At 41.5% G+C, this 25,128-nt stretch overlaps 1 protein-coding gene across 1 annotated transcript; it reads left to right on the forward strand.

Annotated features, from left to right (window-relative positions):
• Window positions 1–1,274: 1,274 nt before the first annotated feature.
• LOC117508363 (diamine acetyltransferase 1-like) lies at window positions 1,275–24,739 on the forward strand. Its single transcript, XM_034168113.1, has 6 exons — window positions 1,275–1,533; window positions 9,215–9,266; window positions 9,354–9,434; window positions 22,758–22,859; window positions 22,965–23,005; window positions 24,251–24,739. Exons 1-6 carry the CDS (start codon window positions 1,471–1,473, stop codon window positions 24,425–24,427), a joined length of 516 nt encoding a protein of 171 aa, XP_034024004.1. The 5' UTR covers window positions 1,275–1,470; the 3' UTR covers window positions 24,428–24,739.
• The last annotated feature ends 389 nt before the right edge of the window (window positions 24,740–25,128 follow it).

A 25,128-nucleotide genomic window follows, 5' to 3' on the forward strand; every position in this document is an offset into this window, starting at 1 on the left:
TCCTTGATTGTGTGCACATCCAGGTGTCCAGGATACACTATGAACACTTGGAGGAATTTCTTCAGGGCCGAGTACACCTTGTGTATGGCCCTGCACACCGTGCTTCACAGAAGATTCTCAGCATCACCGACAGTGTACAAAAATTTTCAGCTTGCAAAAACCCTCAGGGCGATGCAGACGGTCTGAGTGTCGTCAGGGCGCGACTTCGGTGGGTTTGGCTTCTAATGTGGGGTGCTAATAAATTGCATATGTACATGATTCTTTCCCCACTGAAGCAGTACCTCTCCAACAGTACTGACTCAGGGTAGGCTAAAGGATCTTGGTGATCATGCATTCTTCTCTCCACTTGAAATGCTCTTTTTATTATCAATGTACCAATCGAAACCGGTGTCTCCTGTAAGAATGGCACACCCATACTTGCACGGATTTCGTGGGGAGGGAAATACTATCAAATTGTTTTTACAACGATTAATCCTGCTCCGGAGCAGTTTAGGTGTTCAGGATGTGTTGCCGTGACAACCAATCCAATAACAGTTTTGAAGAACCGAGAAATAATCCAACTCAAACAGCTTGTCTAATTATTAAATTCAAACATCAAAACTATCTGTATAGTCATTTAAGAATATATTATCAAAGTCAAACCTCAGATCATTTTTTCTTCTAAGTAATAACATCCATATTGAAAAAAGACCTTGTCAGTAGCATACTGTTACGCGCGCCACTAACTTATCTTAGGGCAAGCTAAAGGTGGACGCTCTCGTTTTGGCCGAACAACTATCCAGTTTCTGGATATTCCGTGTTAATACGTGCCCGTGGCCGATGTGCTTGATGAATTCCTGCGCAAAAGTAGTTCCCAAACAATGCTGTATTTGCGATGACACTGCGTTTTTATGGATAACAAAAACATATTTGACACAAGAACGTGGGTATCTCATGTGTTTTTACGCCTAAATGATCGTAACCAACACTCATCCAGCAGCATCTTCAGGCGAAAGTAGTCCGGCGAGCTATCCCACAATGCCAAAATAGCAGAGATGTCGCTCGCATGGTCGCTCGTATATAATGTCTATGGCTCCAATGGGAGAGGCTCAGGGGCAGGGGGAGCAGGGTGCTCACGAGAGCTTTTTCTTTGGTTCTGACTGGCTAAAACAAAACAAAAAAAGGCTGTACATGGGGGTCCCTCTTAGGATGCTGATTTGTGGAAAACCAGCCATTCTTGAGAGCTCCGCACAACGACCAATCCCATTGCAGCGCGAGCGCCGTATAAAACAGAAAGGTAACCAGAAGCGGCAGCATTAAACCGAGCGGCAGCAACCCTGATGGGTTCAGTGTGACTGGATGTCTGTCTGCGGCCGGACCCGAGGCTGACTGTGGGACGAAAAGCGACTGTAGGCGAATGAAGAAGCAACTCATCTTTCACTTCACATACAGAGAGCTTCGAACGAAAGGAAAGAAGTGTAAAAGAAGAAAATGGACTATAAATTGCGAAAAGCAGAACCCAGGGACGTCCCTGATATATTACGAATGGTGAAGGTAAGTACAAAAAATATACAAATAAAAACTGGTTTATCATAGCTGTATTGTAGTCGGTGGTCGGTGCAATGTAAGTAACTGAAGTTAATATTAACAATAATTTAATGATATAGTGTAATTTAGGAATAATCAGTTGAATTCAGTGTTTGTTTACAACTTAATTTACATCAGCGTCCAAATGTGGTCATCAATATATTTCATTGCTCTCAACTTTTTTTGGATCATTGAGTAATCCCCTGTAATCTGTGAAGTTCTGCAATTAATTTTTCCACTTATTTTTTTATTTAATTAATTGTAGCCGAACAGTTAAGTTTATTACAAGTGGTTTCACAGAAGTCATCTAGCACAGAACTTAACTACAACACTGCTGTGAGGTTGCAGTCTGGTTGTTACACAATTAACGTTGTGTCCACTGGGTGATAACAGATAAGATATTCAGTGTGCCAAGGTATACCAAAAAAAGTGTATGAGTGTCCTCATATTTTGGAGGCAATATTGACTGCCACAAACTGCCGTTAAATCAAAAATATAGTTAGGCACCACCAAGATGGCAACATAAAAACATAAAAAAGCCCTCCGTAAAGCTAGGACATCTTTCTACTCATCACTAATTGAAGAAAATAAGAACAACCCCAGGTTTCTTTTCAGCACTGTAGCCAGGCTGACAAAGAGTCAGAGCTCTATTGAGCTGAGTATTCCATTAACTTTAACTAGTAATGACTTCATGACTTTCTTTGCTAACAAAATTTTAACTATTAGAGAAAAAATTACTCATAACCATCCCAAAGACGTATCGTTATCTTTGGCTGCTTTCAGTGATGCCGGTATTTGGTTAGACTCTTTCTCTCCGATTGTTCTGTCTGAGTTATTTTCATTAGTTACTTCATCCAAACCATCAACATGTTTATTAGACCCCATTCCTACCAGGCTGCTCAAGGAAGCCCTACCATTATTTAATGCTTCGATCTTAAATATGATCAATCTGTCTTTGTTAGTTGGCTATGTACCACAGGCTTTTAAGGTGGCAGTAATTAAACCATTACTTAAAAAGCCATCACTTGACCCAGCTATCTTAGCTAATTATAGGCCAATCTCCAACCTTCCTTTTCTCTCAAAAATTCTTGAAAGGGTAGTTGTAAAAACAGCTAACTGATCATCTGCAGAGGAATGGTCTATTTGAAGAGTTTCAGTCAGGTTTTAGAATTCATCATAGTACAGAAACAGCATTAGTGAAGGTTACAAATGATCTTCTTATGGCCTCAGACAGTGGACTCATCTCTGTGCTTGTTCTGTTAGACCTCAGTGCTGCTTTTGATACTGTTGACCATAAAATTTTATTACAGAGATTAGAGCATGCCATAGGTATTAAAGGCACTGCGCTGCGGTGGTTTGAATCATATTTGTCTAATAGATTACAATTTGTTCATGTAAATGGGGAATCTTCTTCACAGACTAAAGTTAATTATGGAGTTCCACAAGGTTCTGTGCTAGGACCAATTTTATTCACTTTATGCATGCTTCCCTTAGGCAGTATTATTAGACGGTATTGCTTAAATTTTCATTGTTACGCAGATGATACCCAGCTTTATCTATCCATGAAGCCAGAGGACACACACCAATTAGCTAAACTGCAGGATTGTCTTACAGACATAAAGACATGGATGACCTCTAATTTCCTGCTTTTAAACTCAGATAAAACTGAAGTTATTGTACTTGGCCCCACAAATCTTAGAAACATGGTGTCTAACCACATCCTTACTCTGGATGGCATTACCCTGACCTCTAGTAATACTGTGAGAAATCTTGGAGTCATTTTTGATCAGGATATGTCATTCAAAGCGCATATTAAACAAATATGTAGGACTGCTTTTTTGCATTTACGCAATATCTCTAAAATCAGAAAGGTTGTTGTGTGGGCCGCTGAAGAGGAGGTACTGCTGGTCCACCACCACCAGAGGGCGCCCTGCCTGGAGTGCGGGCTCCAGGCACCAGAGGGCGCTGCCACCTTATGGGAGCAGCCTGGGTGACAGCTGTCACCCATCACTGGACACAGCTGTTCCACTCAGCACGGAGGTATATCAGTAGGACGGCGTCTCCACCTCAGTGCCGAGATATCGCCTTGAGTTTAAGGTAATCCTTCTCTGCAAACATATATTAAAGATTCTGATAAACCTTGCTAAACCTTTTCAGGACAGCTGATTACAGAAAGCAACTTGCTCGGATAAGTACTCACCTTTCCTGCTTCATTGTAACAAGAGGTGGAGGCGGCTTCGCCCCTCTCCATCTACTGGGTGCTGTCGCATTCCTACCTGTGTGTTTGTGCTCTTTCCCGCCAGCAGTACCGGATCCGACGAGCGAAGGCAGTGGCCACCTGGGAATTCGGGACTTGGCGGTTCCAGTAATTTTTCGGTGGCAGAGGAGATCTGGGTGGTTCCGGTTCGACTGGGACGGACGTCTCCTACCTTCGAGCCTGCCCACACGACACCAGCAGATTTCGGCTTACACCTCCAAATTATTAATTGTTGTATTGGTTGTGCTTTTTCACAACAGTAAAACTTGTTCTTTACTTTTCTCCATTGTCCGTTCATTGCGCCCCCTGTTGTGGGTCCGTGTACCTACACTTTCACAACAAAGGTCTTGTCTCAGAGTGATGCTGAAAAACTAATTCATGCATTTATTTCCTCTAGGCTGGACTATTGTAATTCATTATTATCAGGTTGTCCTAAAAGTTCCCTAAAAAGCCTTCAGTTAATTCAAAATGCTGCAGCTAGAGTACTGACGGGGACTAGAAGGAGAGAGCATATCTCACCCATATTGGCCTCTCTTCATTGGCTTCCTGTTAATTCTAGAATAGAATTTAAAATTCTTCTTCTTACTTATAAGGTTTTGAATAATCAGGTCCCATCTTATCTTAGGGACCTCGTAGTACCATATCACCCCAATAGAGCGCTTCGCTCTTAGACTGCAGGCTTACTTGTAGTTCCTAGGGTTTGTAAGCGTAGAATGGGAGGTAGAGCCTTCAGCTTTCAGGCTCCTCTCCTGTGGAATCAGCTCCCAATTCAGATCAGGGAGACAGACACCCTCTCTACTTTTAAGATTAGGCTTAAAACTTTCCTTTTTGCTAAAGCTTATAGTTAGGGCTGGATCAGATGACCCTAAACCATCCCTTAGTTATGCTGCTATAGACGTAGACTGCTGGGGGGTTCCCATGATGCACTGTTTCTTTCTCTTTTTGCTCTGTATGCACCACTCTGCATTTAATCATTAGTGATCGATCTCTGCTCCCCTCCACAGCATGTCTTTTTCCTGGTTCTCTCCCTCAGCCCCAACCAGTCCCAGCAGAAGACTGCCCCTCCCTGAGCCTGGTTCTGCTGGAGGTTTCTTCCTGTTAAAAGGGAGTTTTTCCTTCCCACTGTAGCCAAGTGCTTGCTCACAGGGGGTCGTTTTGACCGTTGGGGTTTTACATAATTATTGTATGGCCTTGCCTTACAATATAAAGCGCCTTGGGGCAACTGTTTGTTGTGATTTGGCGCTATATAAAAAAATTGATTGAATTGATTGATTGATTGATGTAGGGCCACAGCATATGAGTTTCAAACCTGTTCACTCGGGCCGCCACAGCACACCTGAGATGGATCTGCATGTTGATTTGGCACAGGTTTTACACTGAATGCCAGGCCCGGCGCCAGAAAAAAAATATTAAGGGGGCGATGAGTTTATCACAGGGGGCGGGGTCACCCCCCCCCCCAAAAAAAAATGCGCACTGGAGGGGACGTCCCTCTGACCGCGCGTAATGAATTGGGTGCGCTCCTAGAAAGCTTGTGTATTTAGGCTACACCGTTGTAAGAGACTGACGAGTAAAGTGATGACAGTATTTTTTAAATTATTATTCGAACGTATAGACCCTCGGTCAAGTGATCTCCTGCATACCACAAAACCAAACCAACAACTGATCAGAAAAAAGACACGAGACAGTAGATTAACCCCACATACAGCCCTCCATCACAAGCACAAACAGCGCAATTGGGCATGACAGTCACACTGTTGTGTGTTGGGGGGTGTGGCTGGACATTTTGGTATTCTTTTCTTTTCTTTGCTCTCCAGGTGGCATGAAAACTGATTTGTCTGTGGAGAAGGTGCTGGCTGAAGAGTCCTTCACCCTCATCAACATCATGTGCAGCACCTGTGAATGGTGCTCACGTGCAGCCTTAAAGACTTTCAGCTGAAGCAGATAATTGGATGGCGTTCTGCATTTAAGTCATTGTGTGATTCAAGCAGAACTGCCGGGAACTCGACCTTGTGATGTTCGTTTGTGAGACGCTGAGGACCGCGCCTGGGTTTGACACATCGAGCCCGTGAAGGAGGAAGGGTGAGGGACACATGCTGTCAGCACACATCAGAGGTGATTAAGTATTTGACTAATTGTTGATAGTAACTTGGTATTTTGTTACGCAGTATATTTGAATTGTGATGAGAATGGTGCAGCTTGCTTCTCACTGCTGTGGCATGTGGACAAGTGATCCTCCACCTGTTGTGAGAAGCTGCTCATTTGCATAAAGCTTAAAATACAGACCTGAATGTGTTGCTGATAGTGTGTGTCTTTTGAAGGATATTAGTTGTAACTGCTGACTTACCTCACCCCTTCTATCCTTCGCAGAGAGTCAGTTTGTCGTGTCCACCTGGGGGGTGTTTGGCGGTAGTGGTGAGTCCAGGAGCGCCGGGCTTCGATCCTTTTGGGCGCTGGAGAGCGTGCCAGCCTTCACTCCACCAGAAGGACGCTATTTTTGTTTTTACACTTTATTATGCACCAGCAGGTGAAATAAAGAAATTGTTTTGTTATTGGAACCGCTTTCTGGTTATTTTTAGCGCTGGGTTCCGTCTGACGCAGGTCCGCTCCTCAACCCGCGTCGACACATAACACACACAACGGGTCAAAGATAAACCTTTCATGTAGATGTACAGTGGTCCCTCGTTTATCGCGGGAGTTACGTTCTAAAAATAGTCCACAATAGGTGAAATCTGTGAAGTAGACAGCATTATAGACATTTTAAGGCTGTAAAACCCCTCACTACACACTTTATACACTTTTCTCAAACAGGCATTAACATTTTCTCACTTTTCTCTCGTGTGTAAACACTCTCAAAGTTCAAACCTTAGTAGAAAAATAAGACCAACCTGTTTTCAGGCCCAAACATTTGTTTGAGAAATAAAAATAGAACGTTTTCCTATAAATAATTATGATGGCTTTTAGAACTAACAAATTTAATTTTAACAATCAACCTACGATGTTGTGTGGGCTGCCAGAAGAGGAGGTACTGCTGGCCTACCACCAAAGGGCGCCCTGCCTGAAGTGCGGGCTTCAGGCACGAGAGGGCGCTGCCGCCACGGGCACAGCCGGGAGTGACAGCTGTCACTCATTAATTCCTGACAGCTGTCACTCATTCTTCATCATCGCACTCCATAAAACCCAGACGTCATCTCCACCTCATCGCCGAGATATCGTACTTCTTTGGAGGTAATATCCTCAGCCATTTGTTTTACAATATATCTGTATATTGTGAGTGTTTGCAGGAGTACCGGTCCTTCTTTCTGTGGAAGCTGAGTGAGTGCTGGACGGCACTCTTTTTCCCTGAGGAATCACTGCGGTACTCTGCTACATATTGAGTGAGAGGTGGAGGTGGCATTCCCACAGTTGTTGTTACTGGGTGTGCACACACCTACACTTGACTGTCTTTGTTCTCGCCAGCAGTACCAGATCCGACAGTCGGGGACGGTGATCACCTGGGAATTCGGGACTTGGCGGCTCCAGTATTCACCAGGTTCAGTGGCGGCGGAAATCGTGTGGTTCCGGCTCTTCTCAGGACAGACGTCTTCTATCCTCGAGCCTGCCCACACGTCACCTTTGTGATTTGACTGTAATTATATTCTGAGATTGTCTGTATTTCATTGTGCACATTTCACAACATTAAATTGTTACTTTTTGGCTCATCTATTGACCGTTCATTTGCGCCCCCTGTTGTGGGTCCGTGTCACTACACTTTCACAACATACGAGGTTGGACACATAAGAAATTATTAATAGTGACTGACCAGTATTTCACAGTTCCTCTGATCGTGCCTCTTCGTTGTGGCGCTGCTCCGCTGTCGCGTCTTTTCCCACTGAGTGACACCTCGGTGCAGGTGTCTTTTTCTGAGTGAAAAACACAGTTATGGGTAGTTGTTGGTGCTCTTTTTTCTTCTGGGCGAGAAGATTCTTATAAACAGACACGCAGAACACAATGCACGTACTCTCCCTTTGCGGTGCTGCGACCAGCCTGCTTGATGAGGGCGCAGAACACAATGCACTGTAAAAAAAAAAAAAAAAAGCATGCAAAATTGGACTAAAAAAATCTGCGAAACTGCGAGGCCACGAAAGATGAACCACGTTATAGCGAGGGACCACTGTATATCGTTTCGCCCGTTTGGCTGTTTGTTTGTTTGTGAACAGTCTGGAGCCCACAATTTTTCATACATCATTGTGAAATTTTTACTATAGATTCATATCCTCATAGGGAAAATTCAGTTTTCAAGGTCAAAGGTCAAAGTCAGGAAAAATCTTGGAAAATTTGAAAAATCCTTATCTCTAACATTGAACAAATTTTCAAAAACTCACAACTCCACCAAAAAAGATTACATTTCTTTCATACTTGAGATTGTTATGTAGGGCAGTATCCTTTATCAACTGACAAAATTTGATCCAGATCTGATCCAGATTACAGATTTTCTGGCCATTTAAATTTCACATTGAAAACCCCTTTTAATGTATATTTTACATTATATCTTAATCAAACATGCCTCAATTACTCTCATATTTGAAAGTAAGGTGCAGATTCGCGGATTTCAGCGTCAGCTCGCAGCCGCCGCGACGCTCCGCCACAGGAAAAACACCTCCGTTGGAAGCCTTAAGGACAAGTTGGAACATGTCCAGCTGTTAAACAATTTCTCATATACTCACTCCACTGAAAGCCATCAAAAGCCGCCTGGATTTTACAAATGGTTATCAACACGGAGGTGTTTTTCCTGTGCCGCCGCACCGCGCCGGCTGCGTCCCGACGCGCGGACCCGTCCGCACGTCTTTCATTAAAAAAATCTCCTTTAACAGTGGAATATCCGGATAAAATGCTGAAACCGACTTCTTCTGAAACTTCTCTGTTCTCTCACGACGTCCTGGATCAATAGAGCCTGAAATGTGGAGGTTTTCAGCTTGAAACAGGCTGACGACGGCGCCTGAGAGCGCTGCGCGACGTCTCGCACCGTGGGAAGTCCTTAAAGCAACAGTATCACCTCAAAATCTCTCATCAGCCGTTAAAATTTTCACTGAAAACCAGCTTAATTTTTCGAACCGTGTCCACTTCGATGTGTCTCACAGGTTTAGAAAAAAGTTTGATCAAACAAAGCGCCAGTCTCTCAGCAACTTCTCAGACAAAGGAATTCCGACGAGGGGCTGGACGACTCCTCCCACAAGGAGTGCTCACAGGCGAATGACGTCACCGACAGGCGTGGAAAAACTCACGCATGCGCACGAGGGTTCAAGCATGTCTGACATAAAAACATATGAATGAAATCCATATAGTTTTTGAAAAAAGTAAAAAGGACCTATACTTTATTGACAGCCCTCGTATATATTTCTCTCTCTACCACAGGAGCTTGCAAAATATGAAGGGATGGAGGAACATGTGAAGTTAACTGAAAAACGTGAGCTATTAATGATGGTAACCATAACTTTAAACACGATTCACTGATTTGTGTGCTCCAAAAATGACAAACTTTTGTTGGTTGCAGAACTCCTTGAAGACGGCTTTGGTGACATTCCTTTTTATCACTGTGTCCTTGCTGAAGTCCAGGGAGAGAGCAGTACTGATGGTATAAGACACTTCTCCTCCTTTTAAAGGGGTTACAGAAAACATCTTTAATCTGTAACCACACACACACACACACACACACACATATATATATATATATATATATATATATATATATATATATATATATATATATATATATGAGGTCTGTTAGAAAGTATCCGACCTTATTATTTTTTTCAAAAACCATATGGATTTGAATCACGTGTGACTGCGTCAGCCAAGCTTGAACCCTCGTGCGCATGCGTGAGTTTTTTCATGCCTGTCGGTTGCTTCATTCGCCTGTGAGCAGGGTTTGAGTGAGGTGTGGTCTACCCCTCTCGTCTATTTTTTATTGTGAATAAATGTCTGAACGATTTGGATCTTTGCTGCATCAATTTTTTTCCAGAAACTGTAAGAGACCTCCAGGTGGACACCGTTCGAAAAATTAATATGGCTTTCAGGGACGATTTTATGGGGATTAAACAGATTAAGGAGTGTTACTGCCCCTTTAAGGACGGCCCACAACTGCTGAGTTGCTTTCCAGTCGTGTGAATATCCGATTGTGATTGTGCATGAGCTGGACATGCCAGAACATGTCCTGTGAGGCTTCATCACGGCGTTTCTTTTCGCCATGCAGCTCCGCCGCGACGCGCGTAATTCCTCCGCCTTTGTTCCTCTTTCCATGACAAAAACTCCTGTAACAGTGAAATGTGCCGTTCATTTCTAAACTGGACGCTGTCTTGATCCGGTATGTCCTCTGACTAGCACAGGAATTGTGAAAAGACGTGGACATCAGCACTTTTTCGGCACATTAAGACAGACGTGCGGAGGAGTTCAGCGCGTCGTGGTGCAGCCGCTCGGCGCAAAGAAACGCCGTGATGAAGCTTCACAGGACATGTTGGGGCTTGTCCAGCTCAAGCTCAATTTCTCGGATATTCACACGACAGAAAAGCAACCGGAATCCGTCTGAAAGCCGTCCTGAGAGACCAACACCGAAGTGGTTTTGTGCCGCATCAAGAGCGGCATGGTGGCGCGTCCCTCGGCTTCTTTTTCCATGAACAAAAAAAACTCCTGTAACGGTGGAATGTGCAATTTTAATGCATGTTATGATATTATCCAGGGTTCTAGCTAGCGCAGACTTGCGTTACGGCCACTTACGCTATAATTTTGGACCGTTACGATTTTCAATACAGCGTCTGTAGAGGGTTTTCAATCACGTGACTGATTTGCTGCAGGACAGGTGTCGTCTCTGTTCTGGATTACAAGGAGGCTGGCGCGTGATAGAAAAATGAAGAGAATGTCTAAAAATTTTACAGAAATGGAGAAGAAAGTCCTGGATCAAACAAAATTCTCACAATGTTTCTAAAAAAACACAATAAACAAAATCAAAACAATAAACTAATTCACACCTCTTTGATTCATTCTACTAACAATGAATAACCCAAAACAAAAACATAGCTGCCTTGGTCAAGGTAAAAATGTACAATCCTTCAGTGTCTCAGTGAAAAAAAAAAAAAATCCACGCACACCCCACATAGGGGAAATATCAATTAAACCAAGGTATAAGTATGGATCGAGCGTCAGCGAGGTCTGTGCAAAAAACACCAAGGTCTGATATCCCCGTACAGACCGAGCAAGTGAGGTTAATAATTTATTTTATATATATATATATATATATATATATATATATATATATATATGGATGGATAGCTTTATTATCATTGTCATTACAACGAGATTTCCACAGTCACATTCCACAGACAAACAGCAATTAATCCACAATTATTACTTGTTTACCGTAATAATGGCACACATCAGAATTAAGACAACACATATACATTTGACATTGTTTATGTGCACTAAACTTGAAACAGTCCGTTTTCCAAATTGAGGCAATGTGAGTGTGTGGTAGCCGCTGCAACTGGAGTCGCGCTGCTGCCAGCTTGGGGGGAACGGGGACCTGCCACAGCTAAAAACCTTGCAGCCCCCACAGGGGAAGGGGTGGCGTAAGAGGTGGCTGGGATGGGGTGTGTGATGGGGGGAGCAGGAAGGGAGGTGAAGGGAAAAATGGAGCATGCTTCAGTCTTTTGTCCATGTGTAAGTCTGTCAGTTTATTGTCTTTGTGGGTTGAGATAAGAATGGAGCCGAATAATCTCACCAAGACCTGAATAAATTCCTCTGGAGGTAAACAGTGGGCAATTTGTCCTTCAGGCTCGATAAGCCTGGAGGGTTGTGGTTGAGCAGTGAAAAACACTTTTTAACAGTTTCACTTGAACAACCAAATCCCAATTATGAATTAAGAATATTCCGAAACCTTCAACTTCAACTGCAAGGCACGCATCTGCTCCAAAATGTCATCCAATTTGCGTCTGAGTTCAGGAGTCATCACAGTCTGAGAATGCACTGCCTTGCCAACCTCGTTAATCATGATGGACAAGCGAGGGGCCGTGGTTCTTGATGCAGCCATCTTGCCAATTTTCTGGTAGATCAGGGTAGCACATAAGCCAAAAAGTACCAGCCCTGCTACCATAAGATCAAAAATGAATAAATCCTCGACGTCCTCAATGGAGAAAGGTGCCAAGCATGCCACATGCCAAGAGCTCCAGGAGTCAAGAACATAGCCCGCAGGATACGTTCCATCTGGGCAGGTAGGATCCCCCGGTCCTGACCTTCTTGTAGAAAAAATGGTGTCAATAGCGTTCAGAGACCAGCTGATCAATTCCATGGTAAATCCAATAGTAGTCCAATAGATCCAGTATCCGATATAATTTGAGGAATTCACAGACTGGTGAAATAGGGACTTGAGGGTTAAAGCAGAAAGCAGAGGTAAGGGAGAGTGGAGGAGATGTGACCGCCCTCGTCGGAGTCCCAAGCTGATATATATATATATATATATATATACAGTATATATATATTTTATTTTATTTTATATATATATATATTTTTTATTTATACAGTGAGGAAAATAAGTATTTGAACACTCTGCAGTTTTGCAAGTTCTCCCACTTAGAAATCATGGAGGGGTGTGAAATTTTCATCTTAGGTGCATGTCCACTGTGAGAGACATAATCTAAAAAAAAACAAAATCCGGAAATTACAATGTATGATTTTTTTTTAATAATTTATTTGTATGTTACTGCTGCAAATAAGTATTTGAACACCTACCAACCAGCAAGAATTCTGGCTCTTACAGACCTGTTAGTGTTTCTTTAAGAAGCCCTCTTATTCTGCACTCTTTACCTGTATTAATTGCATAAAAGACACCTGTTCACACACAATCAATCACACTCCAACCTGTCCACCATAGCCAAGACCAAAGAGCTGTCTAAGGATACCAGGGTCAAAACTGTAGACCTGCACAAGCCTGGGATGGACTACAGGACAACAGGCAAGCAGCTTGGTAGAAGACAACAACTGTTATGATTATTTATTAGAAAGTGGAAGAAACACAAGATGACTGTCAATCTCCCTCAGTCTGGGATTCCATGCAAGATCTCACTTTGTGGGGTAAGGATGATTCTGAGAAAGCTCAGAACTACACAGGAGGACCTGGTCAATGACTTGAAGAGAGCTGGGACCACAGTCACAAAGATTACATTAGTAACACATGATGCTGTCATGGTTTAAAATCCTGCAGGGCAGCAAGGTCCCCCTGCTCAAGCCAGTACATGTCCAGGCCCGTTTGAAGTTCACCAGTGACCATCTGGATGATCCAGAGGAGGCATGGGAGAAGGTCATGTGGTCAGATGAGACCAGAATAAAGCTTTTTGGAATCAACTCCACTTACCATGTTTAGAGGATGAGAACAACCCCAAGAAAACCATGGGGGTGGAAACATCATACTCTGGGGGTGCTCTTCTGCAAAGGGGACAGGACAACTGCACCGTATTGAAGGGATGATGGATGGGGTCATGTATTGCGAGATTTTGGCAAGCAACCTCCTTCCCTCAGTAAGAGCATTGAAGATGGGTCATGGCTGGGTCTTCCAGCATGACAATGACTCCAAACACACAGCCAGGGCAACTAAGGAGGGGCTCTGTAAGAAGCATTTCAAGGTCCTGGAGTGGCCTGGCCTCGCTCCAGAACTGAACTCAATAGAAAATCTTTGGAGGGAGCTCAAACTCCAAACCTGAAAGATCTAGAGAAGATCTGTATGGAGGAGTGGACCAAAATCCCTGCTGCAGTGTGTGCAAACCTGGTGAAAAACTACAGGAAACGTTTGACCTCTGTAATTGCAAACAAAGGCTACTGTACCAAATATTAACATTGATTTTTTACAGGTGTTCAAATACTTATTTGCAGCAATAACATACAAATAAATTATTAAAAAAATCATACATTGTGATTTCTGGATGTTATTTTTAGATTATGTCTCTCACAGTGGACATGCACCTAAGATGAAAATTTCAGACCCCTCCATGATTTCTAAGTGGGAGAACTTGCAAAATCGCAGGGTGTTCAAATACTTATTTTCCTCACTGTGTGAGGAAACTGTTCCTCACTGTGTGTGTGTATATATATATATATATATAATATGTATATATATATATATATGTATATATACGAGGTCTGTTAGAAAAGTATCGGACCTTTTTATTTTTTGCAAAAACCATATGGATTTGAATCACTTGTGATTGCATCAGCCAAGCTTGAACCTTCGTGTGCATGGGTGAGTTTTTTCACGCCTGTCGGTTGCGTCATTCGCCTGTGAGCAGGCTTTGTGTGAGCAGTGGTCCACCCCTCTCGTCAGATTTTTATTGCGAATAAATGTCTGAACGATTTGGAGCTCCTCTTTCCATGACAAAAACTCCTGTAACAGTGGAATGTGCCGTTCATTTCTAAACTGGACGCTGTGTTTTATCCGGGACGTCCTCTGACTAGCACAGGAATTGCGGAAGACGTGGACATCAGCACTTTTTCGGCACATTGAGACAGACATGCATCGCAGCAGAGCCACATGGCGCAAAGCAACACCGTGATGAAGCCTCACAGGACATGTTGGGGCATGTCCAGCTCATGCACAATTTCTCGGATAGTCACATGACTAAAAAGCCACCAACAGCCGTCTGAAATCCATCTCAAAGCCGTCCTGTGAGACCAACACGGAGGTGGTTTTGTCCCACACCATGAACGGCACGGTGGTGCATCCATCCGCTTCTTTTTCCATGAAGAAAACTCCTGTTACAGTGGAATGTGCCGGAAAAGTACTGATGTCCACGCCTTATGCCTTTTTTGTGGAAGTCAGACGACATCCCAGATCAACAAAGCCTTCACGTTGGAAATGATCTGGTTGTTTCAGCGGGGTGGCAGCCTGTCGATGGGCGCTTGGAGTGCGCCGCGCTCTCAGACGCTGTGGGCGGTCTTTAAACTGGCAGGAGCACACACACGTGATTCAAATCCATATGGTTTTCACAAAAAATAAAAAGGTCCAATACTTTTCTAATAGACCTCGTGTATATATATATATATATATACACACACACACACACACACACACAGTAGTGTTCAGAATAATAGTAGTGCTATTTGACTAAAAAGATTAATCCAGGTTTTGAGTATATTTCTTATCGTTACATGGGAAACAAAATACCAGTAGATTCTCACAAATCTATCAAGACCAAGCATTCATGATATGCACACTGTTAAAGCTATGAAATTTGGCTATTAGTAAAAAAAAAAGTAGAAAAGGGGGTGTTCACAATAATAGCAGTGTGGCATTCAGTCAGTGAGTTCGTCAGTTTTGTGGAACAAACAGGTGTGAATCAGGTGTCCCCTATTTAAGGATGAAGCCAGCACCTGTTGAACATGCTTTTCTCTTTGAAAGCCTGAGGAAAATGGGACGTTCAAGACATTGTTCAGAAGAACAGCGTAGTTTGATTAAAAAGTTGATTGGAGAGGGGAAAGCTTATACGCAGGTGAAAAAAATTATAGGCTGTTCATCTACAGTGATCTCCAATGCTTTAAAATGGACAAAAAAAACAGAGACGCATGGAAGAAAACGGAAAACAACCATCAAAATAGATAGAAGAATAACCAGAATGGCAAAGGCTCACCCATTGATCAGCTCCAGGATGATCAAAGACAGTCTGGAGTGACCTGTAAGTGCTGTGACAGTTAGAAGACGCCTGTGTGAGGCTAATTTATTTGCAAGAATCCCCCGCAAAGTCCCTCTGTTAAATATACTCAACAAAAATATAAATGCAACACTTTTGGTTTTGCTCCCATTTTGTATGAGATGAACTCAAAGATCTAAAACTTTTTCCACATACACAATATCACCATTTCCCTCAAATATTGTTCACAAACCAGTCTAAATCTGTGATAGTGAGCACTTCTCCTTTGCTGAGATAATCCATCCCACCTCACAGGTGTGCCATATCAAGATGCTGATTAGACACCATGATTAGTGCACAGGTGTGCCTTAGACTGTCCACAATAAAAGGCCACTCTGAAAGGTGCAGTTTTGTTTTATTGGGGGGGGGATACCAGTCAGTATCTGGTGTGACCACCATTTGCTTCATGCAGTGCAACACATCTCCTTCGCATAAAGTTGATCAGGTTGTCAATTGTGGCCTGTGGAATGTTGGTCCACTCCTCTTCAATGGCTGTGCGAAGTTGCGATGACGAACTGGAGTCAGGTCAAGACCCCGATGAGGACGATGAGCATGCAGATGAGCTTCCCTGAGACAGTTTCTGACAGTTTGTGCAGAAATTCTTTGGTTATGCAAACCGATTGTTTCAGCAGCTGTCCGAGTGGCTGGTCTCAGATGATCTTGGAGGTGAACATGCTGGATGTGGAGGTCCTGGGCTGGTGTGGTTACACGTGGTCTGCGGTTGTGAGGCTGGTTGGATGTACTGCCAAATTCTCTGAAACGCCTTTGGAGACGGTTTATGGTAGAGAAATGAACATTCAATACACGAGCAACAGCTCTGGTTGACATTCCTGCTGTCAGCATGCCAATTGCACGCTCCCTCAAATCTTGCGACATCTGTGGCATTGTGCTGTGTGATAAAACTGCACCTTTCAGAGTGGCCTTTTATTGTGGGTAGTCTAAGGCACACCTGTGCACTAATCATGGTGTCTAATCAGCATCTTGATATGGCACACCTGTGAGGTGGGATGGATTATCTCAGCAAAGGAGAAGTGCTCACTATCACAGATTTAGACTGGTTTGTGAACAATATTTGAGGGAAATGGTGATATTGTGTATGTGGAAAAAGTTTTAGATCTTTGAGTTCATCTCATACAAAATGGGAGCAAAACCAAAAGTGTTGCGTTTATATTTTTGTTGAGTGCAAAAGACATGTGCAGAAGAGATAACAATTTGCCAAAGAACACATCAAATGGCCTAAAGAGAAATGGAGGAATATTTTGTTGACTGATGAGAGTAAAATTGTTCTTTTTGGGTCCAAGGGCCGCAGACAGTTTGTGAGATGACCCCGAAACTCTGAATTCAAGCCACAGTCCACAGTGAAGACAGTGAAGCATGGTGGTGCAAGCATCATGATATGGGCATGTTTCTCCTACTATGGTGTTGGGCCTATATATCGCATACCAGGTATCATGGATCAGTTTGGATATGTCAAAATACTTGAAGAGGTCATGTTGCCTTATGCTGAAGAAGACATGCCCTTGAAATGGGTGTTTTAACAAGGCAATGACCCCAAGCACACTAGTAAACGAGCAAAATCTTGGTTCCGAACCAACAAAATTAATGTTTTGGAGTGGTCTGCCCAATCCCTGAACCTAAATCCAATTGAGAATTTGTGGGGTGACATCAAAAAAGCTGTTTCTGATCAAAACCAAGAAATGTGAATGAATTGTGGAATGTTGTTAAAGAATCTTGGAGTGGAATAACACCTGAAAGGTGCCACAAGATGGTTGACTCCATGCCTTGCAGATGTGAAGAAATCATGACAAACTGTGGTTATACAACTAAATACTAGTTTAGTGATTCACAGGATTGCTAAAAAAGCAGTTTGAACATAATAGTTTTGAGTTTGTAGCGTCAACAGCAGATGCTACTATTATTGTGAACACCCCCTTTTCTACTTTTTTTTTTTTTTACTAATAGCCCAATTTCATAGCCTTAAGAGTGTGCATATCATGAATGCTTGGTCTTGTTGGATTTGTGAGAATCTACTGAATCTACTGGTACCTTGTTTCCCATGTAACAATAAGAAATATACTCAAAACCTGGATTAATCTTTTTAGTCACATAGCACTACTATTATTCTGAACACTACTGTATATATATATATATTAAAAACATTTGAACGCCCAAATATGAAAGCTGCTGACGGCTCGTAGACAGAGCTCATAGTCAGAGTGGAAGTGAAGCGTTTTTTTGTTTGTTTTTTGTAAAAAAGAACGACTTCACCTCCACCCTGCTCAGCGTGCCGCTCTCATTGGAGCAACAACACACAAAATGTGTCTCTTCTCAGATAGATCTCTTTCAGTGCAGATTGTTGTTCTGACTTTAACACAAAGTTAACGCCCAAGTCTTTCATCGCCAACTGTAAATGGTAATCAAAACATTCCAGTCATATCTTTTCTGAACTCTTCCGCTTCAAACTCCATCGTGTCAATGTTTACAGTGTGCATGAGCAATAACAGGTGAAGTTGCTCATGAACTTTAAGTTTCTTAAATATTTATTATGGCCACTGTTATAACTTCAGTTAACTTTATCATTTTATTACTGGTAAATTTTGGAATTAATTTAGAAGAGATATACTCATCATCTCACAGGAATATATCACAATTATCTGGGAACTACGTTTTGCACAGGAATTCATCAAGCACGTCAGCCACGGGTGCGTACTAACACAGAATGTCCAGAAACTGGACAGTTGTTCAGCCAAAACAAGAGCGTCCACTTTTAGCTTGCCGTAGGTTAAGCTAGTGGTGGCAAGCGTGAGAGTATGCTTCACCTCCTCTGCTCACTTCAGAGCTCTAAAGCCGAACTGAGCAGTGGCTCATCTCAGCTCACCTCCGTGCTGACAGCCGGTGTCCCGACAGAACACCAGATCAGACAGGAACTTGCTAACAGGTGGTCCGGTCGTTAGCTGGTAAGCTTTCAATCTGTGTGCTTTTTCAGAAGCTGTTTAGATATTTATGGAGTACATTCATGTCTGACTTGCTTTTTCTAATTGCGTTTTTAGCTTCTGGTTTGTAAAGAAAATACGTGTTTCGGACTGATTGTCGTGGAAACCGGTCTGATATGGGAAAATATCCAACCGGTAATCAGCCAATCAGAGCGCGTGTAGTGTCGCAGCCATATAATAATGAATTTTACACAACTGATCTTTACCAGAAATATGAAGATTTGTAATTTTAACTTCCATTTATTCCACCACACGCTGCAGTAAAAGTGAAACAGTATATTCATGACAGCAGTCAGTTATAGTCTTCAAATTCTGAAGTGACATATTAAACCCTGCAGTGTTGTTTTATTTATTTTTCTTATCTGGTATAGAGGAGGATTTTATTTAACCAAAACATTAAATCTAGGCTTGCATCTCAGATGTACCTTCTGGCAATTTGTAGCTGAACTTTCAGGTCTTCTTTTTAATAAAATCCTCGTATATACCATTTCATCCTGAAGTTGTAGAACTGGTGATACAAAATGCAAAACATGCACGATGCACAATTTCTCCAGTCACAACCAGAGAAGCCTGTAGCTTCTTCTGGGTTGTCTTGGTGGCTTTCCTCACTCTTCTCCTTCTTGCACAGTCCCTCAGTTTTTGAGAACTGTCTACTCCACAGAGATTTACAATAGAGTGCCGTACTGTTTGTATTTCTTCATAACTGATGTAAATAAAGTTCAGGACATATTCAGTGACTTGGAAATGTTCATGTATCCATCCCCTGACTTGTCTGAAGAAAACTGGCAATAAAATTGATTATTTAGTATTATACCAAAGGGGCCATTACCTATGCAACCCATCATCTTGGCTTTTATATTTTTAATTAATTTATATCAAGTTGTAGAGATTTGCTATCAGTTTGAGTCTAAGGAATATTGCCAGAATATTAACAAACTTTTAGTGAGGCAGAAAACGAAAGATGTAAATGATTTGGAATTGAAAATTAATAACCAGCTTGTGAATGATCCTACGATCTTAGCAAAAGAGCTGAATTTATAATTTCAACGCTCTGCTGAAGAGATGGCAGTAAGTTTCATATCACCTGAAATAACCTACAATATTCCAGTGCACAAACGTTTAATACAGAACCAATATCAGAGGTGAAACTCTAAAGATTATAAATGCCATGAAGGAGTCCAAAGCTAAAGACCATCATGGCTTTGATGTTGGATTTCTAAAAACACATAAAATGGCTCTAGCATATCCAGTTACGCATTTAATAAATTTGTCAGTTGAGCATTCCATTGTACCACAGACATGGAAGATGGCCACAGTTACCCCGATTTTTAAGGCAGGTGACAAAAATATTAATAACTACAGACCAATTAGCATACTGTCAGTCTTTTCTAAAGTCCTTGAAAAGTGGGTCACCAAGCAGTTGATTCAACATCTACAAAGTGGCCAAACTACTCTGCATCCCATGCAATTTGGTTTTCGTACTTACTATTCAACTGAGACTGCCATAACAATGTTCACTGAAAAAGTGAAAAGTCATTTGGATAAAAACAGTTGTGTAGGAGCAGTTTTCTTAGATTTGCGTAAAGCATTTGATCTAGTGAATCATAATATTTTATTATTAAAGTTGCAATTTTTTAATTTTTCTGAGCATGCCATAAAATGGATGGCATCTTATTTATCAAATAGAAAACAAGCCACTGTGGTTAATGGTATTAAATCCCCCTACTTAGATTGTGCACTAGGAGTCCCCCAAGGATCTATCCTGGGGCCCATTTTATTTTCATTAGTCATTAATGACCTACCAAATGTTTGTGAGGATGTGGACATACAACTTTACGCTGATGATGCAGTAATCTACATAAGTGCAAGATCACCTGAGGCAGCAGCTCAAACTCTTACGCCAGCCCTAAAGCATATTTTAAATTGGCTTAAGGGATCATATCTGAAATTAAACATACAGAAAACTGTCTGTATGTATTTTTCAAAAAAGGCTTCCAATACTGAGCGATCCAATGTGTACATTGGAGATGATGAACTGCAGTTAGTTAAAGAATTCAAATATTTGGGAGTGTTGCTGGACTCGACACTCTCTTTTAAAAATCATATTAAAATCATAACTAAAATAATTAAATACAATGTGTTTAACTTCAATCAAATAAGGAGGTCAATGACAGATCAAGTGGCTATGATGTTCTTGTACTGTATGGTTTTTTCTCATGTAGGTTACTGCATAACCAGCTGGTGTGACCATTTTAAAACCGATTGAAAGGCTTTATAAAAGAGCACCGAAAATTTTAGATAAAAGACCATTTTCGTATCGTCACTGCAAAATTTTAACAAAGTATAGCTTATTTAGTTTTGAAAATTTTATAAAATTTAAAAATGCTTGTCGAATATATAAAATTTTACATGGATTGGCTCCTCCACCTCTTGCAAATTATATTAAATACAGAACAGTTGGTCCAGGGGTCACCAGGGCTATGAGTAGAGGGGACTGTGAAGTGTCTGTGCAAAAAACAGCTTTTGCACAAAATGTTTTGTCCTTCAAAGGCAGTCTCCAATGGAACGCTTTGCCAACTACAGTGAGAGAGGCTCCAAGCTTTAAAGCCTTCAGAAGTCACTTAAAGGAGTGGCTCAAATCAAATCAAAAATGTGAGCATTATGAACTCAATTGTAGACACTAAGAAGAACTGTAGGACTGTGCAATGCACTACAGCACTTTATAAGTTATTCTTCTTAAAGTTATGGTTTCTAAAATATATAAATATATGAAATTAGACTTGCAATTTTAATTAACTTATTCCAATTGAATTGTACATGTAGTTTTTTTTTTTACCGTGTGTCCTCCTTTGACTGAGTTCATGTAAGCTAACCTTCATGCACAGATCATGTCAGTGTCCTTTTGTTTCCTGTCTTTGTCTAGTCTGTGTCTTGTTGTAGTAGTTAGTGACCCCTATGTAATGTCATCTGTTGTTGTATTGTAAGCCCTTGTAATGTTTGTGTGTTTTTACTGTAAATTGTTTAATTCTTATATATATATATATATATATATATATATATATATACACAGTATATATATGGTTTTCACAAACACTTTTGGTGCAACTCAGACACATCTTCAGTGATGTACCAATTTCAATTTTCAATTTCAATTTATTTTCATTTATATAGCGCCAAATCACAACAGAGTTGCCTCAAAGCGTTTCACACAGGTAAGGTCTAACCTTACCAACCCCCAGAGCAACAGTGGTACCCTGGCTCATTGGGTGTTTCGGGTCTCTCAACATCATACACCTTCGCCCAGGTGACCCAGCCAGGGGTGATCAGGCCCTCGCTTGTGTCTGAGTAGCTTAACGGCCCACGGATCACCCCGTTTGATCCACAGCCATCTTGATGCCTTTTCTGACGCGTCAGTGATGTTTTTGATGGCTCTTCTGCAATGCAGTCCCTTCACTCCCAGCTTCTTGAGTGCTCTGATGAGTGACTGGCCAACAAATCCTCTGCAGTAGACCTAAATGGGGTTGCATCGAGTCCTCCATCCCCTGCTTCGGCATTCGCTTGCCAGCTCCTCATACTTGGCCCTTTTCCTCTCAAAGGCCTCCTCCATCTGGTCTTCCCAGGGAACAGTCAACTCCAGCAGGACCACTTGCCTTGTTGTTTCTGACACCAGGACTATGTCCAGCCTGAGTGTGGTCACTGCAATGTTTTCTGGGAATTTAAGCTCCCGAGGTCAACCTTCAGTTGCCAGTTCCGCGCTGTTGCCAGCAGCCCTCCTGTTGGTCTTAGGCTCTGCCGTGGTTTCTCCCCAGCCTTTACAAAGGTGATGGAATACCCTGCTGGTTGCTGTTGCCTGCTGCTTGAGATCCCTGTGCTGATGACCTCTGCATTAACCTTCAGCACCTGGTCATGTCACCAATGGTAGAGCCCATCTCCCAGTGCTCTTGGGCAACAACTCAAGATGGGCTCCAGCGATCCTCCTCCCTGGCAGATTGGGCACAGTGGAGTGTCTGCCAGGCTCCAGCGGAAGAGGTTGGACGGACTGGGGAGAACATCATAGACCAACTGAACCAGGGACTTTATCCGATGTGGTTCAGACTTCCACAGCTCTGTCCACGATATATATATATATATATTTGAAAGAAACCTTATCAGAATACTCATAATAGCCCATTTAATTAAAAAAAAGACAAAATGTAAGGCATGTGTCTTAAACTCCAACATGTTGTTGTATGTCAGATCCAAAGGTGGTGGGTTTTGCCATGTACTACTTCAGTTATGACACCTGGGTTGGCAAGGAGATCTGCCTGGAAGATTTCTACGTAATGGAGGAGTACAGAGGTAAAAAAAAAAACATTGATATGTTCTTGTCCAGACCAAGTTACCATCATCTTGTAACTAACTGCTCCTTAATAATAAGTTGTTTTCCTGCTTCTTTCTTCCTAGGGAAGGGCATTGGCTCAGATATCCTGAGAAACCTCAGTGACGTGAGTATTTTATGAACGTGCTCCATTCAGCATGGCTCATTTAGTTGAAAATGGAAGGACACACTTTGGATGAACAAACCTGCCATTATTGGAAGTGAATGAATAAATAAATGCAGTTATAAATGATGTAGGAATTAAATCCACAGTTATCAAATCAATATGAAAGTTGATTTGAAAATAAAAAAATATGTACAGGAATTGAAAAATAAATAAAATTATTTTGACTTTTTTTTTTTACATTAACCTCTGCCATTTTTCCTGACTTATTCTCATTAATTACTTCTAAATTTCTTTCCTTATCATTTTCTGCCCACATTTATTCATTTGGATATTTCATTACTCATGTTGCTGAGGGGTGTGTGCCTTGATGATGTTGCATAACAGTCATTGGCTAATCTGGACAGGAATGAATTGATCCATTGAACTAGTTGTGTTCTACACCATGACTAGCCACATCTGCAGCATAATTTATTTTTTTATTCCCAACCCAGGACAATTAACGTAACTGGACATGTCTATAAGAGGTCACCCCCCACCACATATTTCTAAACTCATAAAAGTTCACTCAAACAGTATTTGACAGATTTTCTATAATATTTTTCATCCTCTGCAATGTGCAAATTATAGCATATCTCAAGCTACATCCTTATAAATCATTTAACAACCGGTGTTGCAAATCCTTGTGAAAAACTGACTCATGTCTGATCAATGTGTAATGTGGTTCTGGCTATAGAAAGACAGTATTACAACACCATCACAAGACAAATACAGTTTCAAGAGAACACATAAAACACCATGTAAAACAAGATAAAATAATTTTACTCAACAATTTAAGTATAACACGAACAGTGTCCTTGAAATGAAATTACCATGAACAACACAAATTGATGAATGAAATGAAATGAAATGAATGCAGCATGTTTGCACAATTGATGACAGCCATAATACTGTGCAGTGAATTATTTCATTGAATCATTGCGTCAATTAAAATTATTTGGCTATAGTGGATTGCATGTAAAGATGCTGCATTTTTTGATTATTTTTGTTCATTTTATTTAAAGGATATTGTTCATGTCAATATGATTTTACAAAGGCTTCTGTAAAATCATATGTGAGAAGGCAAATTTTGTTAAATTCAAGAAATGATAACGCAAGTTACTGAAGAGAAAAAATTTTCGTTTTGTGGCCAAATATGTACATCGCTCACAGCTCCACATATGTATCACCTGTGCTCCTCTGTTCCAGCTGGCAAACATGAACGGCTGTGTGGAAATTAAGTTTGTGGTGGCAGAGGACAACAAGGAGACAATTGAGTTTTACAAGCGGCGTGGTGCTCAAGACTTATCTCAGACGGAGGGCTGGAGGCTCTACATATTCCCAAAGGACAGCCTGCTCAAGATGGCAACTCAGACGGAAGAATGAGCTGGTGGAGGAACTCCTACATTCAGACATGAGACGGGTCCGGTTGTGGATTGAGTCACAATGTTGGTGCTCTAAATTTGGCTGTTTGTTTTGTAACCTGTAGACGGTGACGGCAGTCTGATGAGGAATCAGCCTTTATGGGGTCTATTTGTCTTCCTTTCAGTTTTGTTAGATGATGCATTATTTTTTGTTTTTGTTTTTTTCTTTAATTTGCTTCCTTTTAATGTCTGACATGAATTCTACATGATCTTTAATCATGATGAGGTGCTCATATGTTATAACAATCTGCTAATAAAATATGTGGAATGATTACTTGCAGTAGTTTTTTGTACTCAAGTCATAATTACCAATACAACTAACGTTCACATTCCGTGCAAGAGTCCGTGTGATTCTGAATGTTCTGGAATGTAAAGTTCTTTTTAAGAGGCTACACTTGGAATGAGGGAAGTAGGACCTTTAAACACCAACCTTACTGGAGGAAAGTGGTTTTCTTATTCAAATAATGGGTTTCAAACTTTTGAGTTTTAAGAGAAAAACACAGCATATCACTGGTAATAAACCAAAATCAGAATGCAACATTTATAGTCTAAGTTTTGTGTGTTTGGCCCATTAATGGACGCATCCACACGCAAAACCGACCAATCACAATCTGTGTCAAACTTCTTATTTTGACTGCTCCTGTTAGACGTCGCCACACCAGA

Source organism: Thalassophryne amazonica, chromosome 1 (assembly GCF_902500255.1).
Source record: "Thalassophryne amazonica chromosome 1, fThaAma1.1, whole genome shotgun sequence".
NCBI classification, from domain to species: domain Eukaryota; kingdom Metazoa; phylum Chordata; class Actinopteri; order Batrachoidiformes; family Batrachoididae; genus Thalassophryne; species Thalassophryne amazonica.